Source organism: Paramisgurnus dabryanus, chromosome 5 (assembly GCF_030506205.2).
Source record: "Paramisgurnus dabryanus chromosome 5, PD_genome_1.1, whole genome shotgun sequence".
Classification (NCBI taxonomy): domain Eukaryota; kingdom Metazoa; phylum Chordata; class Actinopteri; order Cypriniformes; family Cobitidae; genus Paramisgurnus; species Paramisgurnus dabryanus.
Window position 1 is genome coordinate 10483164 of NC_133341.1, and position 20069 is coordinate 10503232.

The 20069-nt window shown below is 38.3% G+C and overlaps 1 protein-coding gene across 3 annotated transcripts in view; it reads right to left on the bottom strand.

The window, feature by feature from the left end:
- Positions 1-293: 293 nt before the first annotated feature.
- rhobtb4 (Rho related BTB domain containing 4) overlaps positions 294-20069 on the bottom strand; it is a 45797-nt gene continuing 26021 nt past the window's right edge. For all 3 annotated transcript variants that reach the window (XM_065266897.2, XM_065266896.2, XM_065266895.2), the window contains exons 4-11: positions 19673-19858; positions 18435-19236; positions 17927-18146; positions 16265-16383; positions 6598-6748; positions 5311-5399; positions 4961-5066; positions 294-4876 (exon numbers count right to left, since the gene is read on the bottom strand). In XM_065266897.2, coding sequence (XP_065122969.2) covers positions 4695-4876; positions 4961-5066; positions 5311-5399; positions 6598-6748; positions 16265-16383; positions 17927-18146; positions 18435-19236; positions 19673-19858 — 1855 coding nt within the window. In that variant the 3' untranslated portion in view covers positions 294-4694. The remainder of the gene's footprint in view (positions 4877-4960; positions 5067-5310; positions 5400-6597; positions 6749-16264; positions 16384-17926; positions 18147-18434; positions 19237-19672; positions 19859-20069) is intronic.

Consider the following 20069-nt stretch of genomic DNA (forward strand, 5'->3'; position numbering starts at 1 on the left):
CATTTTTGAGCGCGATGCTAATGGTCTCATCAGATTCAATGGATTATGATAAGCCAGACCTGGAGATCAGCTGAATGAATTCCAAAACAATAAAAATCCAATTTGTAACTCTAGGGGAGCTGGAAAATGAACATATTTTCAAAAAAGTGGAGTGTCCCTTTAAGGTTTATATGTAAAGGTTTGTAATAAATGCTTTTTTTTTGGTAAAACTAAGAAATAGAATTTTGCCAGTTATCAAGAGATAAATCAGTCGATACCAAACATACAGCATGTGAAGAAAAACCAAGCTCAAGTATTTCAGTTTAGTTTTATTAAAAGCCAAGCAAACATTAAAATACTGAAACAAATAACCTTTTCAACCCGTTCCCAACTCCATTTTGTACAAATCACAGTTATTCAAAAATATTACAAAGAATTCAATAAAATGTTTTTTTTTCTTTTATCCTTTTTTTTGCAACAGCAGCAAAAACATTCTGATTTAGTATTTTAAAAGCCCTTAATAGTGTGTGTGTGTGTGTGTGTGTGTGTGTGTGCTTCTAGTTCAGACCAAGTACAGAACAGTAACAGAAACTTTTGGGTTTAGGACGAGAAAAACAATTCTTCAAACAAAGTGAATAACAACAAACACAAAGTGCAAAAAAGCTTTAAATAGTCACAGGAAGGTCAAGAGTCAGGTCAATTCAACAGACAGTCAGTGATTCCCTCTTACCTCAAGAGGATAAAATTGGCAATTATCACTTAACACCTACCACATTGTCAGTCAAAAGGAGTAAGTGCTAAAATACAACTGACAGACTGACTTTTTTTTCTTAGACTCGTAATACGGGCCTTTTGTTTACTAGAGATGAAGGTGGATTTCAAAACACATTAGACAGAAAGAAAGCTTTCAAACAGAAAACCTTCAAATGGTCAGTACTTATTTTAGAAAGTAAGTTGTGGTTAATTACTCATCACAATATAAACCAAACCCAATTAAACATGTTGTGTAATATAGGCCCATTTTCCTTCCCATACATTAATTTATATCACCTTGATTATTTAAAATAGGTGAAGTGTGCAATTTAAAAACACTCTTGTCCCAGCCTATTATTATGAAACCTGTATTTTTTCGATTCCATTGGTGACGTTAGTTGCGCTGAAACGATTTAGTGTCAGCTGACGGTAGAGGGCGCAAGGGTACATATATATAGGGTATATATATATATATATATATATATATCTCACATCACTCACACAGAAGGTTTTGCTACATGCTGGCCACAGACATGCAGAAAAGCAATGTAGTGGTCTGCTGGCTGTCATCTTAGCACATATTGTTGAGTGTGTGTGTGTAAATATATATATATATATATATATATATATATATATATATATATATATATATATATATATATATATATATATATATATATATATATACACACACACATATATACATATACGATTACAGAATAATTACAGGACTTTTTGTTAATCAAAGGCACAGGTAACTCAGGAGTAGACCACAACTTTCAACGACTCTCTCATTTCTCAAAAAACGCATGGTTTCTATACCTTACAATGCATTGAATAACCAAACCTAGAACAATATTAAGTGTTAATAATGAACATGAAGCAAGCAGTTTCCAGGAAGAGTACTAATGTATTTTCACAACATATTATTATGTGGCTTAATGAGGGCTTTTTTTTCTCAAAAACAAGACGAAAGTTCACGCTGACTGCTTAACGTTATTCATGACTACATGCTAACTCGGAAGCTGGCACTTAAACCAATCATCTTACATGTAAACGTGCATTGTTAATACTTCACAATTTGTCATTTGGGACGATTTGGGTTAAATTGAATAAAATTTACAAAGCATTTTGTATCTAACTTTAGGCTAAAGTGCATATTTAACAAGCAGTTATACTGTTAGCAGTTGTTAGATCCAAGTCAGAGTGTCTAAACCAATTTCTTTTCTTAAATTGGACCTCCGGTAAACAAATCAACTAAACCTTCTAGACTATTAAAAGCCATACATCAGGTCATGTATCTCATAGCACAAGGTAGGAAGTCTTGGACGTCTTCAGCACAGCAGACATCAAAGTCTTATAGAAATATTTTTTTCATGCAAGCACAGAAATACAGGGCTGTCAGAAGCACCATTTTAATGGAAGAAACCCATTACATGCTACAAAATGTAATCTATTTTTAAAAGTCATGGTTTTAGAAACAGTCAATGGCATGCACATCAAAGCCAGACTGAAACTACGCAAAAAAAAGTGCAAAAGCAAAAAGAAACAAAGTGCTAACAAGCCCGAAATCACCACGGCAACGAAGCTTTCCATCCCAGGACGTACAGTCTATTGATGCTTATTATGTTTCCTAAGCACTTATCAGGAGTCGATGTACCTTTTTGGTTTCGTATAAACTCGTTTTTGAAAATTACATAATTCTTTGCAGCACCGGTCTGCAAATAAACAGTAAAGTTATACATTCTTGAATTTACTTTTTATGAGTGCTTCTACAAGGCATTCATTTACATTACCGACCTCATAAATACTGCATTGGCATTTCATCAGAGACGGGTGAATGTCAAAATCTTTGACAAAGCAATGCTTACAGACTTCAAATACTTCTTCGTTTTTTATTTCTATATTATAAGTGTGCAGATCGGCCTCTCTGGGCACATAAGCTCTGTGTGCGTCTATTTTTGTAGCTGTTGATGATTTCAGCTTGTCTGGTGAGAAAAGCAGGATGCAATCTTGAAAAGGCGAAATCAGGAAGCCAGAAATAGAAAAAAAGTGCCATGAAGAAATGTCTTGGGTTTCTCATTCACCTCCAAAGTAGCTATTAATAACACTCTCGTTAAAAGGCACAAAACAGGCAAAACAAACATGCTTCACCAAGACATACTTGATCTCGATGTACAAGGAAAAGTGTAACATGGTCATAGGCACTCATGTACTTAAATGGAAGGCAATTCAGACAGACTCTAGCGAACAGATTCAATGCTGATTCAACACTGCACCGCAGTGCATACAGATCTGTAAAGAGGAACCAAACCGGGAGGAAATGGTATATTACAATATCAGTGTCAGATAAAGCTTTCATTCGAAAAAAAGAAGCATGTTTAATTTACAGCTTTTGTTGAGCAGTTTCGTTATTAAGATTGTCAAACAGGTAAACTTGTAGAAAGAGGTGAGTGAGCGGTCAAATAAAATTTTGCATGCAAATCCTGAGCACCAATTTCGTCAGCAAAGTGCAAAGTGAGATTCTAACTCTGAAGCATCACAATGCAACGTATCAAAGACTACAGGAAATGGATTGATCGTTTCTTCCTCTGTATGGTTAACGCAGAGGTAGAGGAAAGGAGGATTAAAGGCGGGGTGCATGATCTCTGAAACAAACAAACACGCCCCTATCCCAATAGAATCTGGACCTTCTTTTGATAAAACCGCCCCACACATATGCAACCCAGGCAACGATGTTGGTTAGTAGACACGCCCCTTAGTGCTGATTGGCTACAAGTGTGTTTTGGTACTTGGCCCGACTCCCTTTTCCAAAGTGTTTTTTTTTTTCAAAAATCATGCACTCCGCCTTTAACAGAGGGGGCAGATTTAAGAAACGCCACAATATAATTTTTTTTTTTTTTTGCCAATCACTTGAATTTAGCGCTACTAAATGCTCGGATTCTTAGATGCAAAGATTTATGATTCAAAAACAAATAAGTACCTAATACTTTCTAAAGAAGGGTAAACTCAGAAGGCATGGGCGCCACCCAGTGGTGAAGTTGAAAGGCAAGCAAGTCAAGTAGCTTGGTAGTGGTCACGTCACAGAAAACGATTTAATGTTATATAGCTGCAAATTCTCTCACGGCAGTGGTATAAATAACCCTAAAAGTTCACTCGATGTCAAGTTTAGTCTTGTTTCAGTAGATTTTGGTAAGGCGTTTGTGTCTGAATGAGTTTGTGTCTGTCTTTGGTGCTTTGCTAGAGCCTATGAGTGACAGACCTGAAATAATACCTTTCTGTGTTTCTGCCCCTGGTCTATCGCATTACCAAATATTAAAAACAGGAACAACTAAATGCAAAGCCAGGAGGTGCAATGGAAGATCTAAAATGGAGATATTTTTGCGAGAACGTAGGCAGACATAATTTTGAAGAACTCTTTGATTTCAACAAAACAATTTATATCCCTGCCGCCATTAAGCTTAAGCTAAGTTTCAGCTTGTATGCATTGAACATGACGGGTTTCCCAGAAATGGGTCTCACAGAAAAAGCTTAACACAGCAGCACCATGCAGCATCCGACGGCCTGGGCGCCAGCGCACAGACAGGGTGCTGGTGTTAGTGTGTGTGTGGTCTCGTATAATAATAACAGTCTTTAAGAGTTCAAATCAGGTCATTGCAAAAATGACATGATGCTGTGGTAAGACCTCACACCTGCTGCATTCGCACAGTGAAACACGTAATGTTGAAAGTGAGAAAGATTAGAAATGTTCTTCAAGCCCCATTGAATGACACATACTCTGAGAGCTCGTGGTGGGCAGTCCGCTAAGGCCCATCTCGGAGAGAGAAGATGAGGGGCAGAGAGGCCCGGAATAATTCCCAGAGCAGCCAGGTCGGACACGCCCAGACGTAGAAACGGGGGTTTCCTCAGGCTCGGAGGCAGAGATTGAAGGGTTAAGGGGGTTGATGGAAGGAGATAACCCTTTATGATATATGGGGTGCAGAAGAAGACGGGTGTCTCCAGAAGCACCATCCACGTTTAGTGTGTTGCTTGCGTAAGATCTCTTCCTCGCGCTCTCGCTCTTTTTGAGAGCGAAGGTAGCGGTCTTCCTCCTTCAGGAACCAGACGGGTGGCCAGCGATGCTTCTCAAAGTGCTTCTGGTTTTCTACGCAAATGAGACAAAAAGTTAAAGCTAGACAGAACTGTCAAACGCAACCGATTCGCCAGGATTTCCAGAAAACTTCCTTACCGGCAGACATGGCCTTCATGTCTTTGGGGAATTTGCGACAGACACTGTTATAGTTGGTGCAGACGTGATGCAGACACCAGGCAAAGAGCTGTTTGGCATTGTGGAACTGCAGCAGACAGAGAGAAGAGTACACACACACACACACACACACACACACACACACACACCATCAAATAATGATTTTTCTCAATGAGGCTCATTTATAAAAAATCTCCATAGCCTTTCAACAAGAATGAAGTAGGCAATTCTGTAATGTCTTTCAGTTTTTTAAAAAGCCACTTCATTACGTAGTGTGAATGTGGTTTGCATTTGCATTGCACTATTAATGCATTCATCTTTATTAACGTTACCTGAGCTAACTCCAGGTAGGCCAGCACATGTCCATCAATGTCCACCCCTTTAACGGAAAACTGCAACAGCTCCTCAACGGCATGTTGTTCTGTAGACCATAACAAAATACAATAAAACAAGTGTTAATATTTCAGCCATTAGGCTTAATGGTTAACATTTGTCAAGACATTCCATCACAACAAAACCCACTTAAGTGACACTTTTACTTCACTGATGTTTCTTTCACAAATTCGGCATGCAGCTGTGGATATAGATGTCACATTAGAGGCCAAATGGCATCATGCAGAACATTTGGGTGATTCTCGCGAAATTAGACTTATGAGGTGTCATGAAAGATTTGGATAAAAATAGTAAATGCAAAGTAAGAGTATCAAAATAAGAAGCATACAGTTACAAACATCTCTTCATGTACTATTTTGCACATGATTTCAAATGACATCATACAAACCAATTTTGTTGTTTTTTCCACACTTAAGGGGAAAATTTTCATTACCGCAACGTGTCCATGACTGGATTTGGGTTCTTTAACATGGAAATATTTATAATAAAAAAATCTAAAAAATAAAAAGCTTCAGTGCATGTTATGCTATAAACATTTACAGTAAAGAAACATGTGGTATTTGGTGATCGTTGGTAAATGTAGAGACATTAAGAAGGAATATAAATGTATCCAAGACCAGTTTTCTCATCCTCTGCAACAATTTTCAATCATTGTTTAAGCCCTCAATGAACTAACATTTTCAAAAACAATTGTTGGAAGGGACATAATTGACTGTGACATTGAGATGGCTACCAGGTAAAGAGTTATTATTTTTTCTCTCCAGATAAAAGTTGAAATTTTGTTTGTCATAGTACTTGGACAACTTTTTAGTTCTCATTACCGAAACATGAGTTTGTAAATGCATATATTTATTATAATATCATGTTGCGGTAATGATAATGTTTAATAATGATAATCTAAAAAAATGTAAATAATTCTACAGGAAATATTTTTTAAATCCTCTAAAAATAATGGTTATAGTAAGTTCAGACCTTAATCTTATACAGTATGTGAAAAAAAATGGCTTCAGGGGCTTTTTAAAAAATCTAATTCCGGATCGACATCTAAGACTGGATTTCATGAGAATCACCCATTTGCTTTTAAGAGTGAAGTTTTTGGCACTTTGTGGAAAGATACACTTCTTTTTCTTTTTTTACCTCCCTGTCCCATTAACCAGAATTATACAGAAGTTTTGCAATGTTCACTGTTTGTTTTAAGGTAAACACAGAGCCATTACCAAACCTACCTGTTAGAGCTACAAGGCGGGGAAGACAGAGGCGGTTGGCTAGTATTATAAGGTCCATTGGCTCCAGTTCAGGACTTGGTGTCAATACACCGCAATAGAGATACTCCAGAACTGCTCTCATACAGGCACAAGTGGTGTTGGGAATGGACACCTGAATAAGAGAATGAAAAACGGGGATTAATTAGCAAAAATTAAGAAAACTTTTTGAAGGCAGACTTCATAACCCATGCTGAGGAATGTTTATTCATAGCTCATCTCCAGGACATGAGAGGTGGATTGATCCAAGGACGAAACAATCTGCTCGGCCCCCTCCCCTATTGAGACCTGGCCACTGACCATTAGAGGACACCTGACACATGGCAGGACCCAAAGTGAGCAGGAAATGGGTCAGAAGACGATGAACGTGTCCAGGATGGCTCACAGAGAAAAGGGTGATAAAAGGGCGAGGGCAGTGGTCGCCACGAGGGGTCTTTTATCCTTCAGGAGATTAAAGCACTGTGGGAAATCGTTGACAGTCTCAGCTTAAAGCTGTGGAAAAATAACTCTGTGGGCTTGTCGCTAAGGGAAACCTGGCCGCTGCATAAACAAGGGCCAATAAGACAGCCTACAGGAGACACTGTCATCATATAACAGTGAATACAGAATTTGCTTTACAGCTTATGTTAGTTTGGGGCATTTCAGTATCATTTAGGCTTAAAACAGTATAGAACCTGATTACCTGTAGTGCCTTGAGCACCTAAAATTAGCAAGGCTGTGAATGTAATGAATGTAAATTAAAGACTCAAGAATGAAATAACACCTAAATTTCAAGAGGCAATAAAATGGATTCCTTAGAGAGTCTGGATAAAACTGGAGAGATGTGGTGGGTGTTATGTGACATTGATGAGATCCCTGGAGGCCACATGACATCATGTCCTAACCCCATTCACATCGAAAATAGGTAAAATGGACAAGAGCTTTTGTTTTGACTCTGCTTTGGCTGGAGGGTGGGAAGCAGACAAAAGCATGCTTATTCTTTCAGCCCCGAGGAACGGCCAAGGAATTAGACACAAAGAGGAAAGTGCTGGGCCTGTGCATCAATCCATGGCAACCTTTTGCTCTCGCATTGCTCAGATGAAGCAGTTGTTCCTCTGTGAATTTGGACAGGATGCAGTGGATTTAATTGCCTCTTACGTTACCCTTTTTTAATGACTTTGTGCTTATAAGGCACAGAGATTTAAAGGGACACTCCGCTTTAAAAAAAATAAAAATATGCATATTTGCCAGCTCCCATAGAGTTAAACATTTTATTTTTACAGTTTTGGAATCCATTCAGCTGATCTCTGGGTCTGGCGGTACCACTTTTAGCATAGCTTAGCATAATCCATTGAATCTGATTAGACCATTAGCATCGCGCTTTAAAAAATGACCACAGGTTCAACATTTTTCCTATTTAAAACTTGACTCTACTGTAGTTACATCGTGTACTAAGACTGACGAAAAAAATTAAAAGTTGCAATGATATTACACTGCGCCCCGAAAATAGTACCCTGCTATTGAGAGTTAAGGGACTTTTCCGCCTGCTGCACCCACGGTACGGCAGCAAAGTCCTTGACGCCAGAATGAGAGTATAGTTCCTACCCATATCGGCCTAGAAAATCACAACTTTAAATTTTCTGTCAGTCTTAGTACACGATGTACTAAAGAAGAGTCAAGTTTTAAACAGGAAAAATATCAAAACTCTTTGGTTAACTCTTTGGGCGCGATGCTAATGGTCTAATCAGATTCAATGGATTATGCTAAGCTATGCTAAAAGTGGTAGCACCAGACACAGAGATCAGCTGAAAATTCAATTGTTTAAGTCTAGGAAAATAAGCCTATTTTCGAAAATAAGCCTATTTTCAAAAAAAGCAAAGTGTCCCTTTAAGCCTGAAATAGAAGTAGCTTTTTTACGTTGAATACATGTCCTGACAATCGGTGACGCAAAATGCATCAGAACTCATGCTGTGTGATTATTTTGAACTGGATGAATGACAACAGAACTGATATTTGTATGATATGCACTTTTAGGATTTCATAATAATTTAAAACAAGGAGTAAAAATCTAAACTATCGGTATCTATCAGTATCAGTAGTTGTCATATTGGCACAGAAACGTTGTATCGGTTCATTTCTAGTCACAATATAATCTATCCTGATTCCATCACAAAAGCAGGAGTTTGTGGGACCATGGCCCCAAGTCGACACATATCCCATAGGTCAGAGATGTTGCATTAGGGGGTGACAAGATGACACTCAACGGTACTTCAGAAGCCTAAGGGGTGCCCTTCACCTGCCTGTCTCAAAGCCAATTAACAGAATGTCAGTGTGAATGTGACCTCTCATTATGGCTAAAGGGCAGACGAAAATGACGCAAAGGGGACACAGATGGTAACTTCCTGCTAAAACCAAAAGGTAACAATGATGCTGTGAGGGAATGGAAATTCTGTTTGCCCAAATCAAACGACTCAGAACACAAACTCTAGTTTTAGCAAACAACCCATCATTTACTCTGGAAATGCACCACGTTGCCCTTTAATTTGCCTTTTTCCAACTCGGACAAGTGAGAATCGGAAGACGATAATGAAACTACATAGAAACCAAAGGGGGTCAAGACAAAGGGCTTCGTTTGTCAGGAAGTGTTCACATACACCGAGCAACCAGACTCCTCCTCATCAACTAACAATTGCAGTGCACACCGAAACCACATACTGTTGTAGACTCCACCTTAATAGTCTTGTTTTTCACTTCATCTTTTTCATCTCATGGGAGAAAGGCAAAAAGTTCTGAGCTTCTGTTCGCTGTTGTGCTTATCACACTCAGATCTACGATGTTGACAGGAATACTGACACCATAGCATCTGCCATATGTTCAAATACTGCCTGTCTTTCTGGAAAGCTGTTCACAAGAAAGAGCGACCAGTCTCGAACAGACGGCAGACCTGAGAATTCAGTTTAATGTGATGTACACATTTGATATAAAAGCAAAGTTATAAATAACATTTCAAATAGATATAGCACAGATGTTGCAACTGTCCTCAGTAATAACTATGCACTGCCTAACCTCAAAAACCTTGAGATATTTTTGCACGGCGCTAGAATAGTAAAGCTTGCATGTGGTACAACAATCAAGGACAATTCTTGACTTTGTGCGTCATAAATCGATGTGCATCAGTGATGTACAATAATAAATATAAAACATTTGGGAACAGACTGACAAAAAGCCAGACAACTTATTAGCTTTACTCAACTGAATGGCACTAAATATTTGCCGTGCGCAGGTCTTGCAAGCGCTTATACAACACCGTCTGTGACAGCTTCCACACAGACTATGACAAGAATCTGCTCTACTCAAAACCTCATTTTATAAATAGCACAGTGTTCAGTACAGCTTGGGTCCCAGACCAACAGACTTCGACAACAGGCCACGTGACAGCTCTTTTTCACATTATTATTGTATGAAGTATGCTCAATTTTAACAGTTTATTAGCATTGGTGTACAGTATTGGGGAAAGTTACTTTTAAAAGTAATGCATTAGAATATTAAGTTACTCCCCAAAAAAAGTAACTAATTGCGTTACTTAGTTACTTTTCATGGAAAGTTTAAGTTTAAGTTGCTTTTGAGTTACTTTTTCTTACTTGGCTTAGGCTTGATTTCAGGCCTTGCAGGTGTTTTTTATGATCGCAAAAATTTCAAGCTTTGGCCTGCCATCTCCGTTTCTGACTCAAACTGTTCCCGCTGAGGCGCGCGTAGATTGCGTATTTCTTAGTTAATATGTTCAGTTTAATTCAGTACGTATTTTAATTTTAAATTAAATTAATTAAACTGTTAAGTAACTTGCATTACTTTTTTAAAAAAGTAACTAAATATTAATGTGTACATTTATAAAGTAATGCGTTACTTTACTTGTTAGTTCAGAAAAGTTATATTATTACGTAATGCACGTTACTTGTAATGCGTTACCCCCAACACTGTTGGTGGAGCATTTAGCCCAAATCCCAATAATGATACTAAAGCAACAATTACTCATGAAAGAGGCACCAAAGAGCAGTGTTGGGGAAAGTTACTTTTAAAAGTAATGCATTACAATATTAAGTTACTCCCCAAAAAGGTAACGAATTGCGTTACTTAGTTACTTTTCATGGAAAGTAATGCTTACGTTAATTTTAAGTTACTTTTGCGTTACTTTTTCTTACTTGACTGAGGCTTGATTTCAGGTCTTGCAGGTGTTTTTTATGATCGCAAAAATTTCAAGCTTTGGCCTCCCATCTCTGTTTCTGACTCAAACTGTTCCCGCTGAGGCGCGCGTAGATTGCGTATTTCTTAGTTAATATGTTCAGTTTAATACAGTACGTATTTTAATTTTAAATTAAATTAATTAAACTGTAAAGTAACTTGCATTACTTTTTTAAAAAAGTAACTAAATATTAATGTGTACATTTATAAAGTAATGCGTTACTTTACTTGTTAGTTCAGAAAAGTTATATTATTACGTAATGCACGTTACTTGTAATGCGTTACCCCCAACACTGTTGGTGGAGCATTTAGCCCAAATCCCAATAATGATACTAAAGCAACAATTACTCATGAAAGAGGCACCAAAGAGCAGTGTTGGGGAAAGTTACTTTTAAAAGTAATGCATTACAATATTAAGTTACTCCCCAAAAAGGTAACGAATTGCGTTACTTAGTTACTTTTCATGGAAAGTAATGCTTACGTTAATTTTAAGTTACTTTTGCGTTACTTTTTCTTACTTGACTGAGGCTTGATTTCAGGTCTTGCAGGTGTTTTTTATGATCGCAAAAATTTCAAGCTTTGGCCTCCCATCTCTGTTTCTGACTCAAACTGTTCCCGCTGAGGCGCGCGTAGATTGCGTATTTCTTAGTTAATATGTTCAGTTTAATTCAGTACGTATTTTAATTTTAAATTAAATTAATTAAACTGTTAAGTAACTTGCATTACTTTTTTAAAAAAGTAACTAAATATTAATGTGTACATTTATAAAGTAATGCGTTACTTTACTTGTTAGTTCAGAAAAGTTATATTATTACGTAATGCACGTTACTTGTAATGCGTTACCCCCAACACTGTTGGTGGAGCATTTAGCCCAAATCCCAATAATGATACTAAAGCAACAATTACTCATGAAAGAGGCACCAAAGAGCAGTGTTGGGGAAAGTTACTTTTAAAAGTAATGCATTACAATATTAAGTTACTCCCCAAAAAGGTAACGAATTGCGTTACTTAGTTACTTTTCATGGAAAGTAATGCTTACGTTAATTTTAAGTTACTTTTGCGTTACTTTTTCTTACTTGACTGAGGCTTGATTTCAGGTCTTGCAGGTGTTTTTTATGATCGCAAAAATTTCAAGCTTTGGCCTCCCATCTCTGTTTCTGACTCAAACTGTTCCCGCTGAGGCGCGCGTAGATTGCGTATTTCTTAGTTAATATGTTCAGTTTAATACAGTACGTATTTTAATTTTAAATTAAATTAATTAAACTGTAAAGTAACTTGCATTACTTTTTTAAAAAAGTAACTAAATATTAATGTGTACATTTATAAAGTAATGCGTTACTTTACTTGTTAGTTCAGAAAAGTTATATTATTACGTAATGCACGTTACTTGTAATGCGTTACCCCCAACACTGTTGGTGGAGCATTTAGCCCAAATCCCAATAATGATACTAAAGCAACAATTACTCATGAAAGAGGCACCAAAGAGCAGTGTTGGGGAAAGTTACTTTTAAAAGTAATGCATTACAATATTAAGTTACTCCCCAAAAAGGTAACGAATTGCGTTACTTAGTTACTTTTCATGGAAAGTAATGCTTACGTTAATTTTAAGTTACTTTTGCGTTACTTTTTCTTACTTGACTGAGGCTTGATTTCAGGTCTTGCAGGTGTTTTTTATGATCGCAAAAATTTCAAGCTTTGGCCTCCCATCTCTGTTTCTGACTCAAACTGTTCCCGCTGAGGCGCACGTAGATTGCGTATTTCTACGTTAATATGTTCAGTCTAATTCAGCACGTTATTTTATTTTTAAATTCAGTGAATTAAACTGTAAAGTAACTTGCATTACTTTTTAAAAAAAGTAACTAAATATTAATGTGTACATTTATAAAGTAATGCGTTACTTTACTTGTTAGTTCAGAAAAGTAATATTATTATGTAATGCACGTTACTTGTAATGCGTTACCCCCAACACTGCCAAAGAGACATTCAAGTGGTTTGGCTGTGTACTAAACTTACCAAGTATGTTTTTTATCTGAAAAACTTAAAAATACCCTTTCCCAAGTTTGCACAAATAAAAAAGCTCAACAAAATGGCACTGCTTTGCAAAAAACATAATACACTTAATAACAGAATAATTAATAAGTAAAGAAACCAAATCAGACATTAAAATCAAACCCTATTTAAATTCAACTCTTGACCCACAACTATATCAAGCTTGCATCATCGAGTTTACTCATCTCTGACCACAACATTTTGCTCTCTAGGTGACATCTCTAAACCAATGCTGTCAGACTAGAAAAGCAGATAGCATCTTATTACCTGCATCAGTATGTGCGCTGTAAATCTAGCTCCCTGTAATGCCCGTAATGTAATACAGGGTGATCCTGTTCAGCAGCAGACTCGGGCACCTATAACCCAGCCAGTTTTCTGTGTTGGTCAGCCTGGTCCTGAATCTCTGCCCTCAGGGAGTTTGACTTTCTAGAACTTGAGCTGACAGCCGGTAGCCCAGAGAAATCAGAGAGCGTGCATGGGATAGACCTGGATTGAGTTATGTGCGAGTGAGATGCTTCAGAACAGAATACAGCGAAACCTTACCTTTGACACCCTACTTAATAGTTTTGAATAAAAAATGCATGAGCTAACTTTGTGCCAAGTTGGGTCTGTGATCGTTGTGAATAATTCCTAGAAGAAAAATTGTATTGCAGCTCGACTGATAAAGCGTAGCACTACCAGGTTATGGGTTTAAATCCTTGGATACACAAAAATTGATAAAATGTGTTTGCAAACTTAGAATGTTTTTTAACCCATACTTAATAAAAATTGACAAACCTATAAAATCAACCTATACCGGATGTTTCAACTTTAAATGCATATGGACATTTTCTAGGTTGGGTTTGGCCATATTTTACTCAACCATAGTTAAAAACAACCCAGCTATTTTTTTATTATTTTAATAAATGTAAATGAGTAATTTAACTGGAAAGATTATCATTTGGTAATCTGAGGTATTTCACTGAAACGTTTATGACTCTAACGGTACATTCACACGGGGTGTAAGCGTTAACGCTTAACGGAAGGCTTGTCTGAAGCGTGGCCAACAGCCAATCACAGTGGCCGCTACACATGCTCCGTTCTTCCATAAACGTAATTGGCTGGCTCTGCCTAGGTTATTTGCATAAGGCGATCTGATTGGCTGACGCATGCGTTGCCGCTTGAAAAGTTGAGAAATGTTCAACTTCTGCCGCGAGCAACGGCACTGACGCGGCGCCGACGGATCCACAATTCAGTTCGGCAACGCATGACATCACCCATTAAAAGTGAATGGGAGCTGTAACGCTGACGCCCCGTGTGAATGCGCCGTAAGGCGTGGTTTCCCGGACAGGGATTATCTTAAACCAGGACTAGGCCTCAGTTTAATTAGGAACTATAACTAGTTTTAGCAAACATGTCTTACTAAAAACATAACTTGAGTGCATTTTGAGTGCAAAGGGCACTGATGTATTTTAAGATATGTCAGTGCACGCTGTTTTCAGTTTTGACAGCTCTTACATTTATTTAAGTCTAGGACTAGTCTAATCCCTGGCCTGGAAACCGCCCCTAAAACTAAAATGTAAAAATCTAGACGCTAACATATAAAGTCTTGTGGTGCTGAGGAAGTTACTAGCTGCTTTCTAGGAAGTGCACAGTCACTTCCTGTCACTGCAACTTAACCAGTGTATAAGTAACACAAGTTCAGTACCAGAGCTTTAGATTTCGGTAACACTTTACAATAAGTTTGCATTAGTAAACATTAGCAAATGCATTAACTAACAAGAACAAACAATTAACAATATAGTTTTCAACATGTATTTATTCTTGTTTAAGTTAGCTAGTGTCAATACGGTTATTAATGTTAGTTCAGGGTACATTAACTAATGTTAACAGTTTATACGTTTGATTTTAATAATATATTAGTAAATGCTAAAATGAACATAAAATAAGATAAATAAATGCTGTAGAGGTATTGATCATTAATAGTTAATGTTACCTAATGCATGACCTAATTGTTAACAAATAAAACCTTATTGTAAAGTGTTACCTTTATTTCTTCTCTAGATTTTGATATGCATGCGTAAATATTTCAAAACACACAGCAACTGATGGCTCACATCTCAGATCATATCAAATGCTAATGAAATGAGCCAAAATAAATACTGTAAAACACCACTTATCCACTGAATGCATAGTAGGTCATCCAGGTGCTATAGATTTTGCCGACTATGTCTTTGGAAACGGATATATTTTACATAACCCAAAAATTCTCTATCATGACTCATACTATTATAAAAACAACATTTGCTTCTTAATATGTACATACGCTCAGAAAATACAATAACCCTTAAAGTTGGTCATCGACCTAAAAGATATCCTTATAGACACCAGCATACTACACTATAGTTTCCCCTTCCTGCCTCACAGACACAAAGCACATATTTCACCAAATATCTCGATATAGATGCATGTGTTCCTGCACGCACAGGAGCTCCTCTAATATTTCAGCATCTGTCTGCCTGGAGTGCTCCCTTCAGAGCCCTGTTTAGTCCTGCAGGGCTGTTATCTCATTCATATGGATGAGATTGCATCAATGTGGGCCAGGCTGTCATAGAGGTGGCCTAGTTTTAACTACCTGTGCCACTTTCTTATTGGGATTTGTCAGAGCTCCAGGGTAGGAAGAATCAAGGTGACTCAATCTAATCAGTACTTCAAGTTCTTCCATAAATAAGTTTTGGTGAAACTGGAATAGTTATGGTCAATTTCCGTCAAGCTTTAAATCAAACCCTTATCAAATCAAACCCACTTCCTTGTTTTCTGACTGATAGGCATGTGTATTAGCTTGTAAGGAAGAAAATTACTTTAAAAAGCATATTGACTTAAAACTGCATGCTGTCTCCTTACCTTACCACAATTTACATTGGTAAGCTTATAATGATTCATAATTTCGGGTCCAATTTCGCAAAAAAAGTCAGTTTGATGTCATATGACTTCAATCCTTTAAAAGATAAGTGCGTAAAGTAACCAGCAATTAAATTTTTGATGATATAGAGCAAAAATGATGGATTGTCGCTTCAATAACTCCTAAAAGCTACTGTGCATGTCATCGGCATTAGCTTTTAAAAATATTAATATTTCAATTATAAAATGAAAGAGTATGTTTGTATCAGCATTTGCTGTTCGTCTTGAATCAAAATTGGCATTGAGAAAGATGTATCAAATAAAATGTCATTGACATAGACAAACATATTATTATGTGGAACTGCTGAAGCCTCTGTAAGCTCCTCAATAACGTCTAAATCACTGGAGATCAGTGTTTTTATGCTTTATTTTGTATATCTTCTTAAAACTGAAAACAAAATATGTATCATTAGGATTTGTTTACCTCCTCAATGTAGCTTTCCATGAAGGATCCACGAAACATGGCTGCCATCCAATCACAGCTTGAGATGAGCAATGGCTTGTGGGCCGGCAGATATCCGTCGTCCAATCGAAACACCACATCTAAAACCGGGAGGAAAAGAGCACACATCTCGGCGTGTGTCACAGAGTCGAGGCTACAGAGGGGAAGACAGGTGGACGAACGAATAGAGAGACAGACGAACAGACAGACACACACACACAAACATACACACACACAGACCAATAATAAATAGATGATAGACAAGGCTAAAAATAACCCTCCTGAAATAAATAGCTTAAACCAACCCAAGCTGGTTTGCTGGTCTGAAAGCTTTGCCAGTCTGGTGTGTTTGCTGGTTATAAGTACTTTATACCTGATCAGATTGGGAGGCAAGCTGACCTCCAGCTTAGCTAGGGTTGAAGACCAGATAGAAACCAGTTTCTAACTGGTGGACCAGTTAGACCAGCCTAAAACACCTAAGACTGACAACCCAGCTTGGATTAGTTCAAGCTATTTTATTCAGCAGGGAAGAGGACAGAAAATGTAAAGGGAGGGCCAGACAGATTGTGATAAGCAGGGGGAGAATTTATTTTAGTACTGAATTCTTTAGAGACTAACGTGGAGGAATCCATGTGTTCATTGTGACTCAAATCTATTCAGCAGTTAAGTATCACTTTTCATTTTCGCTAGTGAGCACCAGATAATATCAGGGCAGTTGTTTAGTAATATATGATGAGGGCATTCGGAAGGGCATGAAAAGAAATGTTTGTTTTCACAACTTATTTTTTATTTTGTATAGGGGCAAGCAAATCCATTTCTAACGCTCCAGTTTATAAAGTTTAGCACATCTGTGTGGAATGCACAATAAGGCCACAATGGAGCTGAAAAACTGCTCTGGCTTTCAAACATGAGAAAAGCACCTTCATGGTTGGGTAATGAGATTATGACAATTGCAAATGATGCAATGAAATAATGTGTTTGGAGAACGGGTGTCTTGAAAGAGGTTAATTACAACAAACATGCACACAAACGCACAAGACATGACAACATCAAAGGGTTAGCCACAGAACAGAAATGCAAATAGACTGCAATGAAGGGGTATTTAAAAGCACTTCACTAGGTATTTCATCAAAAACACACAGACTAAATGAAGACATATTGTACAAATACAATTTTCTATTCCAATTCCACTGGATTCTGGAATTGAAATTAGAACTCATGAGAATCTAGTCGCTGCAAGGAACTTTTGAATGTGACAAGCTGATGCTAAGTAATGGAATTAGCAATTAACACCAGAATCTGTTCTATACAAATTTGGATAACTAAACCCCCCTCCCCCCAAAAAATCTACAAGAACTGTTCAGTGTTTGTACCCTTCGGTCATATTCAGCAGTTGTAAAAGTCTACAAAGTTAGAGGTTGATGAATGGAAAACAAGAAATTTTCATTTCTTACTGAAAAACATAAATAAATAGATGGAAGGTTTGCAAATCACTTGGGATCGCACAATGCAATAGGCATGATTGTCATGAAAAATTGTATATGATAAGATATACAACAGATTTCTTGTATATGTGGCAACTAGAGTGTAACCATTTATAATCCAAGTAATCACTTTCAAATTGTAACATTTCAGATTGCTTACCAGCAAAGGTGCCCTTGATCAAGCATTCTTTGATGCGATTGGCACGACGCACGTGGAAGGCTTTGGTAATCTCTTGGTTCATGAAGCTCTCTCGGTTCAACACATTGGCCACCATCATGCGCAGGTCGAAGACTTCCAGAAGTTCAGCGATGGTGGCCACCTGCATCAGGTCCCCACGCCCCTCATCCAGGTGACCTGTGTAAAGGTACTGCAGTACTGCCTGAAGAAACCAAGTGAAGAGAAATGGTGATACTATCTAAGCACCTCAATCAGAATAAAAAGAGCCAAACCGATTAAGAATCGAATATAGGTTTGAGAGGGGTGTTTTATACAGTAAGGAAAATTAGTGAGGAAACAAGTATTTCCGATGGAGGCAAAAGGTGTCCATGTAAATGTAGCTACTGACTTTGAAAAGCTTTGTATGAAATTATTATTATTATTAACATTTTCACGCTCTACCTTACATCACATTACTGTAGCTTGCGTGACCACGTGAGTATCTTCTTACCTGGAATGGCCCTTTCTGAATGAGATCGTCCATAGACACTACAGTCATGAGTCTTTGTCGCCCTGTCACAGGGTCATCCACCATCTCCAGATAGACCCCCAAGAAACCACGTCCCCAACCCAAAAGAGCACGGCCTGCTCTTTGGGGTCCCATAGAGCAATGGCTCCTGGCAGGTAGAGCATTATCACTCTGTGAAGTCCTTAAGGAGCCTTGCTGCAACATAAGCAGCCTGTTAGAGCCCCTGGTACCTCCTTCACCGTCCTTATCAATGTCTAGGCTCTTGGTCCGCCCAGCCTGTTCTTTGGCTCCTCTTCGGCTCTGCTCCTCTTCCTCACTCCCCACAGAGCTTTCCTCGCCGTCCTTCTCCTCACCAGCCGTCCCAAGATCTATTGTAAAAAGGTCGTAGAACTTAGAGCAGGAATTGGCCAGGTACACCTTATGGGCGAAGACACGAGTGGTCCCACCCTGGAGGAGAAACAGGACATCTGCACACAACGTCTGGCAAAAGAGAGAGTCCGGACCTTCTCCATCCAATGGAGGAGGATCGGGGATGCCCACCACAGGCCGTGGTGGTCTGGGGGGCAGGAATGGGGCTTGGAGAAGGGGATGCTGGACTTTCTTCAGATGAGACTTCCAGAACTGAAGGTGCCGTCGAGAGATGAGTGCAGCACGGATAGCATTATCAAACACATCTTTAACACCAAACTGTGCAACAATGCTTGTTTCGTAGTATGGAATGCCTAGTTCTTTAGCGACCTCGTGGCCTCGCTCTGGTGGCAGGATGTCTGTGGGTTTGACGGGTCTTGTGAGGGGAGAGATAGAAAAATAACAGAAGCATTGTCAAAAGCCAAACACCAGTAAAAAAGGACAGAAAGACAGAACCTGATTGTTTTAAAGGCGGGATGCTTGATTTTTGAAAAACACTTTGGAAAAGGAAGTTGGGCGGAGTACCAAAACACACTTGTAGCCAATCAGCAGTAAGGTGCGTATCTACTTACCGACATCGTTGCCTGGGTTGCGTATATGTGGGGCGGGTATATCCAAAAAAGATTATATTTGGGTAGGTGCGTGTTTGTTTAGGTGATTTCAAATATTAACAATGATGCAACCCGCCTTTAAGTACTGTATTGTGTACGCATGCAAGTGATCAAATGTTTCATGAACAATAGCTCTTGCAAACTTTTCGTGATTAAGTAACAAAATATGAGCTACAAGTGGGTGTAGGATGTGGTCCATACTTGGCCAAGGGCCGGCGAGCCCTATTAACAGCATCCAGATCAGCATAGCGCAGGTCCAGCTGGCAGCCCACCAGGATGATTGGGGTGCGGGGGCAGAAGTGCTTAATCTCAGGGAACCACATGGAGCGGACATGCCGTAAGGAGTTTGGATTGGCCAGAGAGAAGCACAGCACAACCACATCTGATCTAAACATACATAGAAAGAAATCTGTATGAATTTTCTTAATATAGACATCATAACAGGCATGAAATTGGCAAACCCTGGACATTAATCATCCTACACAGAGACTTTCAAATGGACGAATTATAAACACAATCATTAACTGGATTACAAAGGTAACAAACAAAATCAGCCCATTATTTAACCATTATCTTAGTTATGACTGCAACACACATT